Source organism: Humulus lupulus, chromosome X (genome assembly GCF_963169125.1).
Source record: "Humulus lupulus chromosome X, drHumLupu1.1, whole genome shotgun sequence".
NCBI lineage: Eukaryota > Viridiplantae > Streptophyta > Magnoliopsida > Rosales > Cannabaceae > Humulus > Humulus lupulus.
In genome coordinates this window covers 56,096,783-56,120,354 of record NC_084802.1, presented here as the reverse complement: position 1 = coordinate 56,120,354, position 23,572 = coordinate 56,096,783, and the positions used below count along the sequence as shown (strand labels likewise).

Sequence of the window (23,572 nt, the reverse complement as noted above, 5' to 3'; positions counted from 1 at the left end):
ATTTGTGGACTATGTAGAATTAACTACTGAACCACATAAAAATCAATGTCTTTGTTTTCACTCATTCGAATCATATTTTTTGCTCAATTACTTTTTTTTAGTTGATGAAAAACGAAGTCAATATTAAAAAAAATTCTAAATTAAAACTATGAATCTAAATATTTATTTGATTTAAAAAATTTTAAAGTCAACAAAAATTATATATGAATAAATATTATTTAATTAATGGTTAGAAGAATTAAAATAAGTAATTTTTCATTAAAAAAAACTAAAAAGTAACATAATAAAATATGTATATGTATATCTTATTTCACTATTACATATATATTTATATAAACAAAATACGTTAAATAATAAAATAAATAATTAATAAAAAAATAAAATAATAAATTTAAGCACATAAATGTTCTTAAATGTTCTTTGGTTGTAGTTTTGAAAATATAGAGCAATTTAAATATTTTTAATATAAAATTTTAAAATATGTGATGAAAAATTATTATGGTTTGTACTTTTTATTATATTTTTCAATTTATTTACAGCAGAAATTATTAAATCTAACAATTTATAATTAAACTTACATTTATATTTATATTTATAATATATAAAGATAAAGATTTACTAAATAAAAAACATATTCCGTTAAAATAAAATTGTATTAAATCAACAAACAAAAAAATACCCCTAAAAGAGACTTTTTGAGAGAGATCTTAGCATTTCACCCTTTCTCCCAAACCCCACTCTTAAAAATATATTTTATACAAACTAATTAATTAATAATCGGAATAGAATAGATAAATCGGAAAAAGCAAAGATGAGAACAATATTTGTGTAGTGATCTGAGTTCGGTGGTGGAAACAATGCTACAATGGCCCCATACAGGCAGTCGGGAGCGGAGAGATTCGGCTCACGTGCCCACGATCTCCACCACCACCACCACTCCAATGGCGTCTCGGATCACGTGACCGTCGGGGTCCGCTCCGCTTCACACAAACTGGCTCGAAATCGCCGACCGGGTCGATCCAATAGGGGACTGCTTGGGGTCTCGATCGGCGGGGTCATCGTTGTTCTCTCGCTAGTTCTCGTTCTCACTGTCTTCTTCTACTACTTCATTTCTAAGGAAAATGGAGGTATTGCTTCAGTTTCCATTTCAGATTTCTTCGTGTCTTTTGATTAGGAAGTTTGGTACTGAGCGGAAATGTTTATCTATCTTGGTTGTGCTTTTTGTGCATTTCGTATTTCTGTTGACATTGTTTGTTTGCTGAGAGAAATCGTTTCATTATCTGTTTGTGATACTCTTTCTTTGTGTTGGAAATTTTTGATCTCTGTCGTTTCTGTTGTTTTTGCACAGAAATGGAGAACTTATGAGGTTAGTAGTTAGAAATGGAAACTAATATTTGTTTTGCTTTATCTGGTGTTTGAGACGAGCTATTATGTTTATTCACAAATAGTTGTCATCGGGGAAGGGAAGTATATGAATTTAGCTAGAATTCAACTGATTTGAATTATTGTTTATGTATCTCTTTATTTTGCTGATGCAGAAGTAAATACGTTTCATGGCGAGGATGATGATTTAAGGAATGACCTTGATTTTCTAGTCAATGTGACACGGACGAAGACTTATAAAGTCCTCAAGTTTGGTAAGGGGTCAGTAGTTCATGGTCGAGATTCGAGGTATTGGGATAGGGATGACAGGAGAAGAGACAACGATTACAATGAGGATACGGTAGACAACAGTAGAGTAGGTGCTAGAGATGAAGCTATAGATAGTAGTGATGCTTCGGCGAAACTAAAGAACCTTGACAAGAAGTCCGTTATTCTTAGTTCTCTCAAGGATTCAGATGGGAAAGGGGTTGGATTGTACAACGAAGCTGGGCGTAATGAGTTGAAAATGTATGAAGCTGAATATGAGGCCTCCTTAAAAAATGCACGAAAATCATTTAAAGATGTCAGTCAAAATGAGCAATTGGATGACAAACATTCAGAAAAGCAAAATGATGTAATTGATTCTTTTGATGAGTATGATGATGGGATAGATTATCATGACGCTCATGGAGATGAGTATGATGATAGTAGACATGGCAAGGGGGATCCTTTTGACATAGAAAAAACGCATAAGGAGAATAATGACCATAAGACTGAGAGCACTTTCAGCAAATCACTTGGGGAGGATTCTTCCGAGCATTCTCAAAATATTGTTGAAGCTAATAAGAAGTCCAGAGATGTCAGTGTCACCGATGGTCAATCTTCAAAAAAGTCTCGGTCAGACTTGAAAAGGAAAGGAAAACGGCGGAAGTTTTCCGGTAATTTTATGCTCAATTATTTTATTTATTTATTTTTTTAAACAAAATGCTCAATTATTTTCTAAATAGATTGTTTCAAGCAAACATTACTTTATAAATAGAATGATTATGTCATTTTTATCATCAAACTTCATCATCAATTCGTCTCTCTAAATTAGTAGCTTGGATCTATCAATTTGTTGTTCAGTTGAACATCTTACTACTTTGTCGAGTCATTGCCTTCAAACAAAACTTCATCGAGATAATAAGTGATGTGTTATGTGTATATTAATGGGATCAGTATTTTGGTACTGTAGCAGTTAATGTAGACATCCATTAATTATGTTAATTTTACCTGTTATGCTTCTCTATGTTGCTTCATATTTTAGTTCTTTGTGCAGTGATACATGTTTCTTCTATCATTTTTGTCTTTATTTGGTTTCTTGGGCACTGTAATAAAGGATTAACTTCTGAAGCTATGAGATAAGCTTTTCAGCATACTCTTGAACACAGAGCTGATGTTAGATGTTATGTCAATGGACAATTCACAACCTTTCAGATCTGAGAAATTAATATAAAGCTGCCTGTGTATATAATTTTAGAATGATCAAAATGAAAGTGTTTTTTTTTTTTTTGAATGACTGAATTTCTGTAATATTTATTCATGTTGGAAACCATTTTTTTGATGCGTCTACTATGAGAGTAGAGGGTTGAGTTCTTGCGTAATTACAAAGATAAGATTTACAGTCTTTTTCTTGTGGATGTTGAAAATATTAGAATTGATTTGAAAATAACTGCCTGGTTTATATCAATCTACAAGTATTCACAAGACTAAATCCCCTTGATGTGAGAATAAATGTTATGTGATCAGTCTATTGTTGATCTTGCTTGTTACTCATTAGGCTGGAATGGGAAAAGTGGCTGTCTCATGACCAGTACTTTGGACATGCCTTGTTGGAAAGGGTGTTTATTTGTACTTTTGGTAGTGATTTTTAATATTTAATCTGATTCTTATTCTTTTTAATCTACCCTAACTTCTTATGATTAAATATTCAGGTTCCTCTTGTGAGATGAAATTTGCAAACTCTACTGCACACCTTATAGAGCCTCTAGAAAGTCGAAAATTTGCAAGATTTAGCTTGCAGTATACTGAATTTGAGGAAAAACCTGTTGGATTGGAGCATTGGGAACCAAAATTTGCAGGGCATCAGAGTTTGCAGGAAAGGGAAGATTCATTCTTGGCACATGATAAAAAAATAAATTGTGGTTTTGTTAAAGGTCCTAAAGGGTCCTCAAGTACTGGATTTGATTTGGCTGAAGATGATGCAAATTATATGAGCAGATGCCATATTGCTGTCAGCTCTTGTATATTTGGCAACTCAGATCGCTTGAGAACGCCTACTGGTAAAACGGTATGGAGATCGTTTACATTTTATTAAATTAAACTGTTTCACTGTTTTTGTTCCTTTGTGCTATCAGGTTTCCGTGGTGTATTTGCACTTGCTCTTCTTTTTTTTTTTTAAAAAAAAAAAATGTGTTCTAATGAGAACTATAATCTCATGAGGATGTAATGTCTTGTTTAGAAATTCATTTACTAGGTGAAGATTCAATTGAAAAGCCTTTGATGGTGAGTGCCTATAAAGGAAATTTTACATAGGCACATTAATTTCAAATTTGACCAATTTGATCCTGGTGTTGAGATTTGTAGGACACCAATGTTTATAACTTAACATGTTGTTTCTTTGATGAGACTTGGCCCCTTATATGGTGTATTTGTGCATATGATGAAACGAAAGAAAAGGGCAACAATTTGAACTTGAAGATAATAAATTAAATTCACATGATCTGAGATATTTATCTAAGATTTGACTTCTATGAAGTAATTCTACACTGAAATGGTTAGAAAATTTTAATTAGGTATATTTGAAGCAAATCTGCTTTGGCAGTGCTTCTTAGTTAACAAATTCTTGTTGATGTGAATCTAATCTTAAGATTTTCAATTTTATTGATTTCTTTTTGTCTATATAATGTTTTGTGTATTTATATTCAGATTCTAACTTTACCTAAAAGTAATGCAACTCACCATCAATCTGCACTTGTGGGAACTGCTCATATTGACAACCAAAATTTTAAGTTTCTTACCAACTTTAATTTCAGATCATCTTTTGTCTAACTGTCTCAAAGTCCCTTACTTTTATCTTTTTTTGCCCTTTCTTCCCTTCCCAATGAATGGTTGTCAACAGAAAAATTCTGAAAGCTTTCATTTTTTTTTTCTTTTGCCTTTTTGTTTTTGTTTTGTTTTTTTGAAACTAAGAGGTTTTAGGCTTTACTGTGTCCCAAAATCTACGTTATAAATTGTATGCCTTGAAGTATAAACTTTTACTCTCAGTCGAATTGATTGTGGAGAACTCTTTATTGAAGAAAAACTTTTTTATATCGTCCTACTTGAGTTGACTTGATTGTGGGAATATTGGTGCTGATATCGTTTTTAGTTTCTAGCTAAACTAATTTTTGTTTAATCTGTTATTTGAACATTAAATGTGGCTCATTGTCAGTTAATTAATTTCAGGTCACTCGTGTGTCAAGGAAAAATGTCTGCTTTGTCATGTTCATTGATGAGATTACTTTAGAAACACTTTCTTCAGAAGGTCAAACACCAGACAGAATGGGTTTTATTGGATTATGGAGGATTGTGGTGGTGAAGAACTTGCCATATGCTGATATGCGGAGAGTTGGAAAAATACCAAAACTTTTACCCCATCGGCTTTTTCCATCTGCAAGGTGGGAATAATACTATGTGAACGTTTCTTGCTGCATAATATCATTTAATGACTACATTTATTTCTAATTAAAAGAAAACGTTTACTTGTACCTTGGCCCCTTTTGTAATGTATGCAACTCTGCTTTGCATATGTAATATGTTTTGTCTTATTTCGAACACAAAATTGATGCACGATCAAATTTATATTCCAATATGAGTAGAGGGTCAAGAAATTGATGAACCTGTTTGTCTCTAAAAAACAGTGATAGAACATGTACAACATCCGTTCATATATCTTTTTTTGATCCAATGCCATTTCTCCATTCCCATCAATTTCTTATCTCTACAAACCTTTTGACACAATTTTCCAGATCTCCCTGCTGTTAAATTCTAACTTTGTACCACCTAGTACCAAATTAAAATGTTTTTCCATGCTGTATAAAAAAATTATTTGATGGAATCGAAGAGTTCTAGTAAGATTAATAGACCCATGACAAATATAAACAACAAATTTTATGTTTCATTATGCTGTTGTTCTTTTGTGCTGTTCCATATTGCTGCACCTAATAGCAAATCACTTCCTAGTATTGTTTTTTTTCCTTCTTCCTTATTAAGAGTTGTTCGTGTGTTATGTTGAGTAGCTCTTGTTTTAAACTTTTCAAATCTTTGCAGGTATTCTATTTGGTTAGACAGCAAATTACGACTCCAACTTGACCCTCTACTCATATTGGAATACTTCCTGTGGCGAAAGGATAAGGAGTATGCAATCTCCAATCACTATGACAGACATTGTGTTTGGGAGGAGGTTATGCAAAATAAGAAATTGAACAAGTACAACCATACCATCATAGATCAACAATTTGAATTTTATCAAGCTGATGGCTTGACTAGATTTAATGCCTCAGATTCAGAAAAGCTTCTCCCCAGCAGTAATGATCTTTCTCAATAATCATTGGTTGAATGTAGTTTTTCTTCATAATTTTCATTACATTTGTTTTTTCCTATTATTCGTAGATGTACCAGAAGGGTCTTTCATCATTCGGGCTCACACACCAATGTCAAATTTGTTTTCTTGTCTCTGGTTTAATGAGGTTGAACGGTTTACTCCCCGCGATCAGCTAAGTTTTGCCTATACATTCCAGAAGTTAAGAAGGATGAATCCTGGAAAACCATTTCATCTTAATATGTTCAAGGTGAATAATTCATTAATCTACATCAGCCAATGAGTCGACTACAATGAGATACCTCTACAATTTAATTGTTCAGAAGAATATGAAATTGGTGATTGAAAAGGACGATGTTATAGGAACACGTATTAAATTAAACTTAGATATCTGGTTTTCAATGTTGCAGGACTGTGAGAGAAGGGCCATTGCCAAGCTGTATCATCACAGGTCAGAGGAGAAGCGAAACATTCGGCACAAGGAAACTGAGTAAATAATACGTCCTATATTAGCCATTTTTTTTGGGAATCTGGTTTCTGTGGATGGAATTCAGTCAAACTGTTCTTCAGTGCGTGCTGCTTGATGCTCAGTTGTAGAATCTCCAACATGTGGTGTTATTCGCAGATACGGTATGTTGGGATTTTTAGCAACTTTTGTGTAAAACAAGTGTTTTGCAGCACTGACGTTTTATGGAGTGAGTTGTTTTGGGGGACGAACATCATTACCATGAGGTGTTTTATCTCAAGTGTAGAAAAAGAAATTGAAATCTACTTTATCGTCCCCTCTTAATTGTATTCATTTCATTTTCTTTTCTTTTCTTTGATCATTGTTTTGTATGGAGGCGAGTGAAGCAACAGATACCTTTGTACTAATTACTGCCACTACAAAGTACAGTCTTTTGCATTTCATGTTTTGTATTGCTAATATAACAAATTTTGGTGGGATATTGAGCCGTGTATTCATGAGATTTGAAAAATACGATATTTGATTTTATTGATTTCTTCCAATTCAGCTTATTGTACAAGTTTTTAAAATTATTACAAAGACAAAAACATACTGGAATATTTCAAAAATAACTATTTTAATATTTGAATTGGATTTTTGTAACTATAAGGAAGCCTACCTTGATTTAAAAACATGGCATATGGTAAGATAATAATAGGGCTGATAATTTTTGACACGACACAAAACAAATGTGATTGAGTGATGTGACGTATTTAATTTTTTGCGTTATAATTATGTAATCCATTTAACGCGTATAATAAACGGATTATTTTCGAGTCATCCTGCTTAATTAAAAACCATCTATCATGCTTAAGAAAATAATAATTTAAAAAATATTGTTATATTTATTAATTTTTTTACGTTTAAATATAATAAATAAATAACTCTAAAGAGCCATTTGTGGCTAACCCAGTGATACATGGGTGTGTGGAGGAGGGGAGAGGAATACCTATTATTAAAAAGACTCTTTTCTCTCCCATTTGTGATATTTGTATTGTATTGTTTTTAACTATGTATGTGTATGTGTGGTAAGTCTTATAAATTTTATATAATTTTGTTTAATTGTGTAAATTTTGTGCCTGTGTCATATTACATGTTTAATTGTGTGCTAAATGTATCGTGTTCGTGTTTGGGTCACACGACCCATTTATTAAACGTGTTGTATTATGTAGTCTGCTAACTAAACATGTTGTGTTCGCGTTTAGGGTTTTGACACATTTAATAATTATGTCGTGTTCGTATTTTCTTTAATCATGTCGATATGATAACACAAACTGCCAGTCCTATACCTTGATTTTACATAATTAACCTGCAGAAGAAAAATGCCAAAGATCCGCAAAAAAAAAAAAAAGAGAAAATGTATCCATTTCACATTTAAAAAAAAAAAAGTTCTGATCCTAACTCATACTTCATGCCAAAATCTAAAAGTAGATCACATTTTCTTCTTGGACGATTTGTGTTCTTCTCTTATTATATTATCTTCTTTAATCCGGTGAGTAGCATTCTTCTACAAACACATTTGAATTTTCTCATTGAATTGGTAGGAATGATCTGCTACTTTAATGTTGGTCAAGAAAATATTATACTTCCCAACTCTTATTTCATACTAGCAACTTAATAAAGTAATTTCAGTTCTCAACTACTATTTTTGTTTCAGAATTTGAAGTACGAAATAACTTAATAAATCACTCCAATAATTTGGGTTTATAAAATTCTGGTGATATAACCATTAGTAACCAAAATAAGTAATTTAAATTGTTGCAATTATATTATAAACCAACTCAATAACTCGTGTTTGAGTTGTTGAAACTGATGTAAATAATAGTTAGTAATTTTTGTTCACGGTTTTGTTGTTGAACCTAATATTTAAAACCAACCAATAATCTTTATTGTTGGTTTTGTGATGAATCTGATTAAAAACACCAACCAGTGTCCCATGTTGCTCGTTTGAGTTGCTAAAATTGATATAAATAATAACTAATAATCTTTGTTCAAATATTTTTTTTAGAATATTGTTAAGGGGCACCCTATGGTGCCCAAAGTTACTTGACTTAACATATTGTCATTGGTATAATTTAATATCATGTATCATATATTTTAATTTAATTTGAAATATATGAAACCCGACATTAAATTACACTAGTCATGGCGGCATGCTGCATCAAGAGGTGTTGGACACCCTTATAGCAATATCTTTTTTTTTCTTTCTTTTTTCTAATGATATTCATAGGGAAATTCTATAATAGGGGCGCTACTTTTGTCCCTACCAGTAAGGGTGTCTCTGTTTTTGACACTTGGAGAAATTATAACCTAATTTATTTTTATATGACGGTGTACATTGTAGTTATAACAGACATCCCACTAATTTTCGAGAAATTCTTAATAATTTACAGTGCTGAAAATATAGTTCAAACAGTTAGCTACACGCGTGCCTCTTTTTTTATATCCGTGTATAACTTACTATTTTGAACTCTGTTTTTCGGCATTGTAATTTATATAGAATTTTTTAAAAATTAAAGGAATGCTTACTATAACTACAAAATATGCCATCATATAAAAAAAAAAAAAATTTTGAGTTATAATTTCTCCAAATGTCAACACAGAAATGCCCCGACTCATTAGGTCCAAAATGACACCCCACTATAAAATTTCTTGATATTCATACATATATACAAGTGCATTTCTTATTAAAGACAAGAGCATTTCTTTTTTATGTGATGCGGGTCCCAACATAAATAAACTATTAATAAAAGCTTCGCGATATCATTTAGGAGATGGGTACTTCTGGTTCTGAACATCATTCCTCCCTGATTTTAGGCCGACAAAATCCATTTTTTTTTGGGAATGGAACGGGCTATGTACAATGGGTATGGAAATGGTGAAAATGCAGTTGATTATTATAAAAGTTGTGGGAAGCTCGTGTGTTATTTTTTGCCACTGTATGTGCCGACATATTGGGGAGAAAGAAAAGGCAGGTGAGTGATTAATTTTCAAAACCCATTGATATGAAATCTTTGATTTTTATTTTTCTAGTGTATCTGAGGAATGTTGAATGTGTTAAATTTATGGGGATATTGTCATGTTGCAGGAGTTTTTTTTGAAGCCCTCTCCATTGTCATTTGGTGGAGATGTTTGGAAGAAACTATGGTAGAAGAATCAGTAAGAAATTTTGGGCCTGTTTGGCATTGTTTTCAGTTTTTTGTTTTCAAAGTTGTGTTTTCAGAATTAAGAACAGAAAACTGTTTTTGTAGTTTTAAAAAAATAAAAGGTGTTTGGTTAATGTTTTCTAAAAACAATTTTTTAGTTTTATTTTTTTTTTAATTTTAAATAAAAAATTAACAAATATATTTACAAAGAGAAAAATATTTTAAAAATTTATAATAAATAATGAGATAAAATAATTTGAAAAAAAAATAATGAAAAATAAGAAGTGAAAAAGTAATGATAGAAAATTTGAAAAAATAGAAATTGATCCAAGATAAAATGAGAGAGAATGTGATGAGAAAGAAAGTGGAGAGAGAGAAGTGAGTAGAGAGAAAGTGGGGAGAGAGAAAAAAATGATGAGAGAGAAAATGAGGAGAGAGAAAGTGATGTGAGAGAAAGTGAAGAGAGAGAAACTAATAACAGAGAAATTGATGTGACAATAAATGATGTTAGATAATAATAATTAAAATAGTGATGTGATAAAGAAAAAGATAGTTAAAAAAAATTTGAGAACAACATAAAACAACTTTTGGATGTTCTCAAAATTTTCTGTTTTTTATAACTTTGTTTTTAAAAACTATTTTTTGAAAACAATGCCAAACACCTCAACTTGTTTTCAAAATACAGTTTTTAACTTTTAAAAACAAAAAACCGTTTTTTAGTTAAGGTGCCAAACACCCTCTTTATGTTTCAGTGCATGATCGATGATTTTTATTTTTCTGGTGTATATGAGGAGTGTTGAATGTGTAAGTTTTGGGGGATATTGTATTGTTGCATGCGTTTTTTGAAGTTATCTCCATTGTCATTTGGTGGAGATTGAAATTCATTCTTTATTTAATTAATCAATTAATTAAATGTGGAATAATTAAGTTAGTACTGAAATATATATTCTATAGCTACTGACTAGGGTTCTGTAACTACATATCAGAAAACCAAAAAAGAACTGAAGTGCAGAAAATAAAAACACACAAGTTTTTTATACGTGGCATCAACAATTTTTGCAGATTGCCACTAGTCCACGGGGCCACGCCCAGAGATAAGATTCACTAGTAAGATCTCAAAAATACAAAGTTTTTGACTTATGCATAAATAAACTCCCTCTTATTATATGCCGCAAGCTTGATGTATTCCACCTTGACAAATGAACCTTGCTGACCCTTCAAGAATACGAACTCCCTTTTATCTGCTTGAAGTGTGCTTGCTTCCTCCCGAAGGAAGACTTGAACCACCTTCTCCCGAAGGCTTGCACTTTGTTCTCCTCCTTTGTAGAACTGTTTGAAGACTCAAAACAATTACAAGGACACTGAAAAACAGAGGTAGAGTCGAACTCACTCACCTCTACAAAACAAAGACTCTTTTACAAATAAGAATGAAATACAAAAAGAGGTAATTAAAACCTAAGTATTTCTAGTCATTATACTCATATTGGGCAACTAATACACGGTCTAAACCGACCTAAGCCCACAAGGAAACTTTCCTAAAAGAATTCTTCAAATTCACAAGATTTCCTGATTTTGTAGCTATAGAATCATGAGCTATATATGGTAACAATCCATCATTTGATGTAGGAATCAATGATTCATTTTATAACCTGATCATGCAATAAAACTCAGTTACATGGTTAGATACAATGAGATAATCGGCTGCAAAAAGACAGCTCAAAAACATTTGTTTTTATAATAATAAAACCACACTATTTTTGGCAAACTTTTCTAATATAGAAAAGATTAGAAAATTTTGTCATCAATTATACCTTTATTATTTAAAACATATATAAAAAATATATATTTATATACAGCCGAATATAATAAGAAAATACAAAATATTTTTGTCAAATTAAATATGTCAAAAATGGAATTAACAATCTCCCCATTTGACACTTTGAGTGACAAAATATTTTAAAGTAAACAAACAAGGATGAATCTGCAAAACAAAGTTTTAGACACAAAGATAAGAGTATAAAAATACTCATCTGACATGAAAGCTTACTAACACATAAAAAAACATGATAACTTTTGAAACGGAAAAAGTTCAACGAAACCACAAACAAATAACTCCCCTTGAAAATAGGGTCCAGAGTTGTAATCCAAAAATATATATATAAATACTACTCCCCCTTTTTGTTTATCGAAGGAGCCAAAAACCACAGAAGACAATAAAAAAATGACATTAAAGTTCAACAAAAACAATAAAAACATAAACATTAATTCAACCATCCATCCTAGCCACTTTGAAAGTAATTCATGATGCTGTCCATCTTCCTTAGAAGCCGTGCTTGACTATTCTCCATCCTAGCCAAATGAGCATTGATTTCTGCCAGTTCTGCAGGTGCAGAAGTTGAAGCTGTGGCAGCAGGTGAAGCATCTGGTACTCCAGGAGAAGCAGAACGACCCGATTTCTTGGAAGACTTTCCTTGAGAGGGTTTTTCTGAGATTTTGAATGTCTGACCAACAGTGGCAGGCTCAATTGATTCATTGTCAAGAATCAATTCCCTTTGGGCAGATAAGATCTTATAAATCAAATTGGGAAACACAAGGTTAAGTTTAGGCCTTTTACCCTTTCTAAAAGACATAATTTGTTCCCAAATAAGATCAGCCAAATCAACTTGAGCATCAGTAGTGATTTTGTATAATAGAAAGGCAAGGTCATTAAAAACATTTACCAAATTGGAGCAAGGAAACCAATTCGACAAGGCAAACCTCATAAGCATTTCATGTTGATAAGTGAGTTGAGAGATGTGCATAACATCGGTGAGCTCGACATCCTTGTCTCCAGTGAGTTCAGAAAATACTTATGACGATCAAACATGACATCAGATGGCTCCACCCCGATTGGTAATTGAAGAGCTTTAGCCACATCATTCACTGTAAAGGAATACCAGTAACCACACACATATACTTTGCCAAACATGAAGGAGTTTTCATCTAGGCATTCATCGGTGTTGGCATAGAATTCCTTCACAACTCGATCCACATAGCCAGTAAAACCAATTAAAGTGTCCATCCGCTGTCTTTCTTTTAACGAACTAACAACTCCAAACGGCTTATGAGCAATCATATTATAATTCTTTTCAACAATAAAGTTTCCTGTCTCATAAAATTTCATCTCTCTCTCATGATCATTATAGCAATAATAATGTGAATGAGGTTTGAAGTTTTCAAGAGAGATATCAAATGGTCTTTTCCTTTTCAGAGGAGGAGCAGACTTTGGAGGAGCCAAGGGACATTTTCCTTTGCTTTTTTCTTAAGCAGCAGGTTTTGAAACAGCAGCAACATGTTCTGTAACAACAGGTTCTTCTTCAGATGCAGCACTTTCAGAACCAGAATCTCCCAAAGATTGTTCTTTTTCTTGAAATTTTGCACTAGGATCAGACTCAGCCTCTGATTCTTGTTCCAAATTCTCAATTTCTTCTTCTGAATCAAATTTTGAAGATGCAGAAGGGGGTGATTTTTGAAAATTTTCACACGAGAAGAAGAACCAACTTCCTTGACTTTGGGACCCATGGGGATGAAGCACCTCAGTTTGCTTCTAAGTGGAGGTCAGAGAACGTGTTCAAGAACTCGCCATGGCACAGGAACAATGGCCCTTTGAGAGATTGTTCTTGAAGAACCACCCTTTTGAGAAGAAGAAGACTTGGACAAAGATTTTCCAGATGAAAGGATTTCATCACGACCACTGAGACCAGGGGTGGTCGAGGCGATTGGAGAAGCTATCATAGATGGGGAATTCGGAGTGAATGTCTTCTTTCTCGCCTGGGTTTTTGATTTCCCATAATGTTTTGCAGGATCAGTCGAAGGAGAAGCTGAGACAAACGGGGAACCACGAACATGCCTCTTCAAACCACCTCGGGCATTCTTGGTTTTTGCCGTTGAAAAGCTTGAAACTTTGAAAACCCTAGAGAGGAACTCACACATGCAGAGAGAAATTTAAGAGGGAAAAAAAACTGAAGAGAGAGTGAGTGAGAGAATTAGATCGTGGGTTAGGGTAAATATAAAGAGAAGGAATAGAAAGGAAAAGTGGGAAGTTACCTAAACCAGATTTTCAATTAATGCAATAACTCCCACAATATCAGAAAATAAAAAATAATATTTCCTTACCTTTGACTTACTCGAAAAGAATAAAAGGGAAACAAACATTATAATTTGTAATTAAAGCAATAGTTTCCAAAAAAAAAAAAAGACCAATCCCATGAAAATAGGACACTCCAAATCAAATAAATTGAAAAAATAATTAAAAGTAAATGACCAGTCGAAAAATAATGTCCCCCCATTTGTAATGATTTTTTCAATTTATACATTTTTTTTAATTAAGAAAAAATGAAACATGAAAAAATAAAGACAAAACACTAAGAAACACAATAAAAACAACCAACTCTTTTAGAGCAAAATTTTTTGTCTAATAATATAATCAAAACAAGACAAAGAAACAAATATTTTTAGTTAAGCTCTACATGAAAATCGATCACAAATTATTTATTATTATTATTTTTTATTTTTTTAAAAAAGAAATCAAAACTTGATATTTTTGCCAACAATATGAAACACCATGTCTGATTTGCCTGTGTTCCTGATGAAAAAATCAAACTTGAAAGAATGCACAGATATTTTTTTACCAAGCTAATTTCTTATTGCAATAAGACCATACAAGTTACGCATGAATGAATTTACTCAATCACAAAAAAAAATATTTTAAGAAATTCAATCAGTATGTAACAACTTTTTGAGACAATTTTTTTTTAATTTTTATGCAATTATTTTTTTTCTGAAAAAAATGTGTCAAGCATTTGTGTGTGAAAGTGAAAACAGGTAACATTGCCCAATTTGTCAAATAGATTTTTTCTAAGTATTTGTAACTAAAGGAGACATTGTCACACTACCTCAATGGTAGCCTTTTTCATTGGTAGCATATCCTCTACATAACTCCTCATTACATAGTACCAACTTACTCAGTGACGACTTTCACACATTGAGATAGGTAGCTCTATTCTTCCAATGGAGCTTGAACACACTTTTTATTTTATTTTATTATTTTTTTAAAATGGCAGCACACACATAACATTGATTGAATGACCCAAATATTTCTAGGAGGAGTGAAAATATTTTCCTGAACTAAACCTGTATGAAAAAATTGGACCAAAAAATTAGCAATAAAAATAATAATCAGCAATTCTCTTGAGTTTGAAACTTTCTTCTGGAACAAAAACAAAAACAACATTATGTACATCAAGTCAAAGAAAAATATCAAGAATCATAAAGAACACAAAATTAAATGGTACAAACCCCTAAGGATTTCCTTAGAGAAATAAAGCAGATCGAATCAAGAGCTTTAGTAAAAATATCTGCTATTTGTTTGCTTGTTTCAACATATTCTAAGACAAGAATTTTATTTTCTACAAGCTCTTCTAATAAAGCGATGACGAATGTCTATGGGCTTAGTGCGAGAGTGTTGAACATGATTTTTTGAAATATTTATAGCACTAGTGTTATCACAGAAAATGGTTAAAGTTTTCTAATCAAACCCATAATCTTCCATCATTTGTTTCATCCATAACAATTGGGTACAACAGCTACCCGCAACAATGTATTCAGCCTCTGCAGTTGACAGAGAGATACCGTTTTGCTTCTTACTGTGCCATGAAACGAGATTGTTTCCAAGATAGAAACATCCACCACTAGTACTTTTTCTATCATCTGCATTTCCTGCCCAATCAACATCACTAAAACACACCAAATTAGAGTTAGTGTGTTTTGAAAACCAAATCCCAAAATCAACAGTGCTATTGACATAGCGAATGATTCTTTTCACAGCAGAAATATGAGATTCCATAGGATTTCCCTGATAACGAGCACAGACACCAACACTATAACAGATATTAGGATGAGTAGCAGTAAGATAAAGTAAACTACCAAACATGCTTCGGTACAAAGTAGGATCTACCTTCAATCCTTGTTCATCTTTGAATAATTTGAAAGTTATGCTTATAGGAGTATTAGTATGTTTGACGTTTTCAAGCTCAAACTTCTTCACCAAGTTTTTTGCATACTTACTTTGTGAAACAAATGTGCCATCATCAAATTGTTTCACCTGAAGACCCAAAAAATAGGTGAGTTCACCTACCATGCTCATTTCAGATTCCTGTTGCATTTGTTGGACAAATACATGCACTTGAGAGTTAGAAGTAGATCCAAACACAATATCATCAACATATATTTGAGCAACAATAACATCAGATTTAATGTTTTTGATAAACAGTGTTTTATCTACATTTCCTCTTCTATAACCATGAGAGTTTAAAAACTCAGTTAGACGTTCATACCAAGCACAAGGGGCTTGTTTCAAACCTTATAACGCCTTGTCTAACCTATATACATGATCAAGAAAATGAGGATCCTCAATGTAATGCCCCGAATTCTCCGATGTGGTTAGTGGCGGTTTAGTTGGTCGGGAGGGCCGTAATTGTTTAATTACGCCATAAATGAATATATGCATGTTTATGTGAATTTTATTATGATATAATGATATATGCATGCATGCGGGTCCACATCTGATATATTATGCTGTTTTGATAATTTGGCCCATTGAGGGTAAATTTGTGTATTTGGGTGCATGATGTGATTTGTGAATGAGATTCCATTATTATGGAGATATATTCGAGCTATTCGGCATAAGGCGGTCATTTTTAGTGGATTAGCGGTTTTGTCAAAACGGGGTCAATTTTGGGGTAATAGGAATGTTTGTTTGATGATAAATTGGGAATATTTGAGATCAGAGTGAAATTCTGAAGGTTTTGACTATAATGTCCCCGGGGGTGTTTTCGGGACCCCGAGCATTAGGTTTTATTTGAGGTTACTTAAGCTTGAAGTAGCTGTCAGATAGAACATACGATAAGAAAACCTCTCGTTCTCCTTCGTTAGTTCATTTTTGTCACCCGAAGCATATTTGAAGAAATCTTGAGTTTTAGGAGTCGGAATCAAGTGAGGATCGAGGCATAGCGATCCTAGGAAAGATTAGAAGCTTCTTGACCGAAGGATTTGATAGAAAACAACCTAATCGAAGGTAGTCTAAGTTTAAAGTTTTGCGTTTTTAGAGTTTCTAAGATTTGAATTGGACTTTGTGAATTGTTGAGTTTTCGATTCGTTTGAACCTTGGGTTTTGAGAGTTTTGATGCATTGGGAAGCTTGGGAATCTTGTTTTGATGATTGGGGAATGTTTAGGTATGATTTTGGAGGTTTTGAGAAGTTGAAAACGCATTTGGGAATGGCCCAGGGTTGGGGGTCGCGGCTCTGTTCTTGGGCGCCGCGACCCTAGCTCGAGGTTGGGGGAGAGGTTCTGTTTGCGCTGGGTGCCGCGGCGCTTGCCTCTGGAATTTCTGGGGGCCGCGGCTCAAGTGCAAGGTTGAACCCATTTGCATGTTTTGACCCTGGGATCATGGTTTTAGGCCTCGGGATCACTCCTACTACCCGGATTAGTGAGGATTGATGTCTCGGAGGCTAGATATTGGTTTGAGAACCTTTGATTATCATGTTATTGATGGTGTCCTATAATGTGTTGTGATTAGGTAACCGCTAAAGGACTAAAAGCTAAACCGTTCTCAAGGGACGTTCTTTTGTTCATTCTAGCTCGAATCAGGGGTAAGAAAACTGTACCCCAAATGTGACATGCATGGTTATTCGTGAGGCATGTTGGTTGTATAAATGTGGACATGAATTGATGGTGGAATACTTAGCAAATGTTGCTCACTTGTGCATGGTACTGACTCATTAGTCAGATTTGGCAAAGGTGCTAGTATTAATTGTGAAGCTGTGACTCATTAGTTAGGTTCGGCAGTGGTATTGGGCACTGGTCACATTGTGCTGACTCATTAGTCAGGACGGCCTTAGCGTGTTCAATGCAAGCCAATAAAGATTAGATCTAATCGACTTTCTGCATTGAATGACTCAAAGAGCATTAATGCCGGACCGACCTCAAGTTCGATGAATATTATAAGCGCTTGAAGGCTAGTGGCTTACCTAGCAGCCACTCTTCCATTTGAATTAGTGACTTGCTTGTTAGTCACTCAGTATGGTTTACTAGAACCTATTGAAGGCTAGTGGCTTACCTAACAGCCACTCTTCCATTTGAATTAGTGATCTGTTTATCAGTCACTCAGTATGGTTTACCAGGACCTCAAAGTGATATTCACTCATTTGTTTGAAAGCTATGAGCTCTGTGAGATTATAATGATAATCATTTGATGATTTTTATCCCCAAAAATTGAAAATGATGATGTGGCAATAGAATTGACAAGTGGCATGGAATAGTTTGGTGATCTGGCTTAGGAGTAGCGCAGTACATCAGTGAAGAGTTTGGACTGCTTAGAGATGTCATAACCCAGCCAAGTGCACCCGAGGAGAATACTTGGGCTAAGGAGTGCCCGGTCGGACCTTAGTCCGAGGAGTCCAAGTGATGGGCTTGGACCCTAGTCCGAGGAATGCCCTAAGAGATGGGCTCGGACCCTAGTTCGAGGAGAGGCCACAAGAGGTCCGGTTGGACCTTGATCCGAGGAGGGGCACAAGTGATGTGCTCGGACCTTAGTCCGAGGAAGGCACTCCAAGAGGTCCGGTCGGACCATGTCCGAGGAGAAGCCCCATGCATGTGTTCGAACCTTCATCCGAGGAGAGCCAAGGAGGGTGGCTCGGACCATGGTCCGAGGAGAAGCCCCATGAAGTGTGGCTCGGACCTTATTCGAGGAGAGCCAAGAGAGGTGTTCGGACCTTGGTCCGAGGAGAGATTAGAGGTGTGCTCGGACCTTGGTCCGAGGAGACCCCAAGGCTGTGGTCCGAGGTGAGCCCAAGAAGTGACTGGTCGGACCTTGGTCCGAGGAGCAATCCAAGGAGTATGGTCCATATGCATGTGTCCAGCATGCATATGTCCGACCATCACTTGTGTGTGTCCAGCATGTATGTGTTCGACCAGATAGAGGAGGACTAAGTCAAGATTCCCAGAAACGGCTTTAACAAGAACCGGTCTTGGCACGCGCGGGAATCTCTCTTTCTTCCCACAAATTGGGGGTTTTGTTACATTTTGAATGCTTTTTGTAATTTAAATGTAATAAATATAATAAAATATCCCGATTCTAGGGGATGTCAGATGTATGATCCTAAGCCTATAAATATATGGCTTATGGGATCAGAAAGGGGTTCCTCTTCTTTTGGGAGACTTTTGGCAATTTAAGATTTGGTCTGAGTTCAAGAGAGAGAAAGTGCGTTTTCCTTGAGAGAGAACCTTTTTTGTATTCCTGAAAATTTACACTGAAGAAACTCAGTTGACACTGGTTCATCTGATCTTGAGTGTAGATAAAGTAATAAAATCTCTAAGTGGATTAGGCTATTACCGACTGAACGGGGTTGAACCACTATAAAATCTTGTGTGTTCTTTATTTTCTTTATTAAACCGTCTGTGTCGTTTAAATTCTCTTGAAGGTTTGTCGTTTTTGACGTTCTCACGTCGTTGGCTAAAAACTTGGTCAACAATGATGTTTACATATAATACTATGTTTTCTTGCTGGGCTTTGGCTCATGGGTGCTATGTGGTGCAAGTAAAGGAAAAGAAAAGCTCACCCAGCCTTGAGTGGAGAGCTTAGGTGGTGATGTGTACATATGCAGCCGCTTGGTCACCACGGCCAAGGAGTTCTCAGAGGAACTAGGGGGAGTTTACCCTATTTTTGCCGCTTAGGTCGACGGGGTTTGAAATTTTGGAACAGTAATGACCTTTTTGAGTTGTAAATAACTTGTAAATGTTCTTGTGGGCCCATGAACAGTTTTATGTATCAATAAAACATATCCTTTCCTTTTTATTGGTTTTCATCTTAACCTGTTAATAACTCTTAGAACACGTTTTTAACCAAAGGACTCAGGCAATGAGTCAAATTTCCGGTTCATCGTAACTGTTTTAGGGTAACCAGGGCGTTACAACTTGGTATCAGAGCAATGCCAAGGTTAAGGTTCCTGTAGACTGGTTGGGCATGTACACACATCACTGAAGTCAAGCTCGACTCATGTTTTGGTAACTATTTATGTAGATATGTGCGTAACTGCCTAAATGTGGTGCATGTGTTTTACCTGTATGCATGAGACACTGTGTTGAACCTGTGCCCTTGAAATATTATGAATTGTTATGTGATACATGCTGAGTGCTGAGTGCCATAAACATGTATCTGCTTGTGAATATTGAATGACTGTGGAATATGATAATTGTCTGCTTGTTCTTGGACCGTGAGGCGACAAGAGGTTTAGTTATTACTACCTGACTGGCCGTATTGATCAATGTTTCAGCAAGGTATCAGATAAGAATGAATCCAGAACAGACAGATACTACAGCTGGCCAAAGTGATCAGGGCCAGAATAACAATAACAGCCAGGGTCAGGAAAATGACCAGTCTCAGATTCCATAGCCAGCTCCTGCAAACTGGTAGCAGTTGTTTAATGATTTATAGGCAATAGTGTTGAAACAAGGAGAGGAGATTCGTCTCCTGAGACAACAACAAGTGCCTGCAGTGGTTGGTGTATCAGAGGCACCTCCTGTGTCGGTGCCAGTAGCTAGACAGCTGCCTGAGGTAGGAAATAAATGGGAACCTCTTTATGAAAGGTTCAGAAAGACAACCTCCTATTTTTGAGGGCAGTGCAGATCCTGCCAAGGTAGAACAATGGATGAGTATGATTACCACTATCCTTGACTTTATGAGGGTAACTGGTAATGAGAGGGTGGCTTGTGCTACCTATATGTTTCGGGAGGATGCCCGGATTTGGTGGGAAGTGATTACCCAGACCAAGAATGTGAATGCCCTGAGCTAGGAGGAGTTTCAGACCTTGTTTAATGAGAAGTATTACAATGATGCCAGCAGGGCAGCTAAAGCTGAGGAATTCATCAGGCTAGTTCAGGGAAGCTTATCAGTTACTGAATATGCCTTAAAATTTGACCGTTTGACAAAGTTTGCCAAGGAACTGGTGCCCACTAATGGGACCAGGAGAGAGAGATTCCTCCAGGGGCTACAGACCAGGTTAGCCCGTGATGTACGTATCACCACTGTGGCGGGGGTTACTACCTACGCGCAGGTGGTTGAGAAGGCACTCATAGCTGAGAGTGCAGAAACCAAGATCTGGCGTGACAGTGCAGCCAGAAAGGATTTTAGGAGGACAATTCCTCCATTTGTGGGTTCTGGTAGGGGTGTTGGCCCCATTGATCAGAAGAGGAAGGTTCCTGATACCTTCCCAGTTCCAGGTCCTGACAGGAGGCCCCGTGGTATTACAATGGGTCGTCCTGGGGGTAGTGTCCTGGGGGTAGTGAAGCCTGGAAGACTCGTCCTGAATGCCCTAGATGCAAGAGGCATCATTTGGGAGAGTGTAGGGCAAAGGCCTGCTACTTGTGTGGAGCAGTGGGTCATCTTAAGAAAGATTGCCCTCAGGTAGGGAAAGACGAACCCAGGAAGGTGGACAGCTCGGCCCCAGCCCGAGTGTTCACGTTGACTCAAGCAGAAGCTGAGGCTTCCCCCTCAGTTGTTACAGGTCAACTTCTTAGTGCTGGAATCCCTTATAATGTGTTGATTGATTCTGGTGCTAAACATTCCTTTGTTGCTAGTAGTGTCATTGATAGATTGTGTAGACCTTGTGATTCCTATGCTGTGGGATTCGGTACCTTGTTACCCACTGGAGAGTTGGTGGTATCCAGAAGGTGGGTTAGATCTTTGCCAGTGACAGTGGAGGGCAGAGAGTTATCAGTGGACTTGATAGAGTTAGTTATGACTAACTTTGATATGATACTGGGTATGGATTGGTTGGCAAAGTATGGGGCAACTATTGATTGCAGAAGGAAGATGGTCACCTTTGAGCCTGAAGGTGAGGATCCTTTTGTGTTTGTTGGTGCTATGCATGGACCTCGCATTCCTATTATTTCTGTGTTGAGGGCCATGGATCTATTGCAAAGAGGTTGCATTGGGTTCTTAGCCAGTGTGGTTGACACCACTCAGGTCATGCTAGTGAGACCAGAGGATACTAGACTTGTATGTGAATTCCTGGATGTGTTTCCAAAAGATTTGCCAGGATTGCCACCACACAGGGAAATTGAGTTCGTTATAGAACTGGCACCAGGAACGGAGCCAGTGTCTAGAGCACCATACAGAATGGCCCCAGCTGAATTGAAAGAATTAAATGTACAGTTGCAAGAGCTGTTAGACTTGAGTTTTATCAGACCTAGTTTCTCACCCTGGGGTGCGCCAGTTCTGTTTGTAAAAAAAGAAGGATGGTTCTATGAGAATGTGTATAGATTACAGAGAACTGAATAAGTTGACAATTAAGAATAAATATCCTTTGCCAAGGATAGATGATCTGTTCGATCAGTTGCAAGGTAAGAAGGTATTCTCAAAGATCGACCTTCGTTCTGGTTATCATCAGTTGAGGGTCAAGGAAGGGGACATACTGAAGACTGCCTTTCGTACCAGGTATGGGCATTATGAGTTTCTAGTTATGTCGTTTGGATTGACTAATGCCCCTGCTGCTTTTATGGATCTGATGAACAGAGTGTTCAGGGATTATTTAGACCAGTTTGTGATCGTCTTCATCGATGATATTTTGGTATATTCTCAGACTGAGTTGGAGCATGAGCAGCATCCGAGGTTGGTTCTATAGAGACTGAGAGAACACATGCTGTTTGCTAAATTCAAGAAATGTGAGTTCTGGTTGTCTCAAGTATCCTTTCTTGGACACATTGTCAGTAAGGAGGGGATTAAGGTAGATCCAGCAAAGATCGAAGCGGTCAGAGATTGGCCAAGGCCAAAGAATGCTTCTGAGGTTAGAAGTTTCCTTGGATTGGCGGGTTATTACAGGCGTTTCGTGGAAGGGTTCTCAAAGATTTCCATTGCTTTGACTGAGCTGACACGCAAGAGCCAGAAGTTTGTGTGGTAAGATAGATGTGAGAACAACTTCCAGGAACTGAAACAGAGATTGATTACAGCTCTGATTCTAAGTCTCCCGACAGATCAGGAGAAGTTTGTGATTTACTATGATGCTTCTCATCAGGGTTTGGGCTGTGTTTTGATGCAATCAGAGAAGGTAATTGCTTATGCTTCTCGTTAGTTGAAGGAGTATGAGAAAATGTATCCCACTCATGATTTAGAGTTGGCGGCTGTGTTTTTTGCTTTGAAGATATGGAGGCATTATCTTTATGGAGAGAAGTGTGAGATCTATACATACCACAAGAGCTTGAAGTACTTCTTCAACCAGAAAGACCTGAACATGAGTGAAAGGCGTTGGCTGGAGTTGGTAAAAGATTATGATTGTGAGATTCTGTATCATCCAGGAAAAGCCAACGTGGTAGCTGATGCTTTGAGCCGGAAGGGTCCGGGGCAGATTCATGGTATGAGGCTGATAGCCAGGGAGTTAGCAGATGATATGACCAGAGCTGGTATAGAGTTGTTGGTGGGCCAGTTGGCTAACATTACGCTACAGTCTACGCTGTTGGAGAGAATCAAAGGGGGTCAGTTGAGTGATCCACAGTTGATCAAGATCAGAGAGGATGTTCTGGCTGGAGCGTCCAGAGATTATTCAGTGTTTGAGACAGGATTGCTGAGATATAAAGGGCAGATATGTGTTCCGTTAGACACTGCACTGAGGCGAGAGATTCTTGATGAATCTCATACTGCACCTTACTCTTTGCATCCAGGCACCATGAAAATGTATCAGGATGTGAGATCATTGTACTGGTGGCCAGGGATGAAGAGAGATGTAGTAGAGTATTTGGCTAAGTGCTTGACATGTCAACAGGTCAAGGCTGAGCATCAGAGGCCGGCAGGGTCATTGCAGCCTCTGGATATCCCAGAGTGGAAGTGGGAAGACATCACAATGGAT

General features: G+C 36.1%; 1 protein-coding gene across 1 annotated transcript; it reads left to right on the top strand.

The window, feature by feature from the left end:
• Nucleotides 1-710: 710 nt before the first annotated feature.
• On the top strand, nucleotides 711-6,928 carry LOC133807167 (uncharacterized). Its single transcript, XM_062245339.1, has 7 exons — nucleotides 711-1,127; nucleotides 1,539-2,300; nucleotides 3,336-3,691; nucleotides 4,849-5,060; nucleotides 5,713-5,969; nucleotides 6,055-6,233; nucleotides 6,394-6,928. The coding sequence occupies exons 1-7, from the start codon at nucleotides 866-868 to the stop codon at nucleotides 6,475-6,477; spliced, it is 2,112 nt and encodes a 703-aa protein (XP_062101323.1). The 5' UTR covers nucleotides 711-865; the 3' UTR covers nucleotides 6,478-6,928.
• Nucleotides 6,929-23,572: the final 16,644 nt, after the last annotated feature.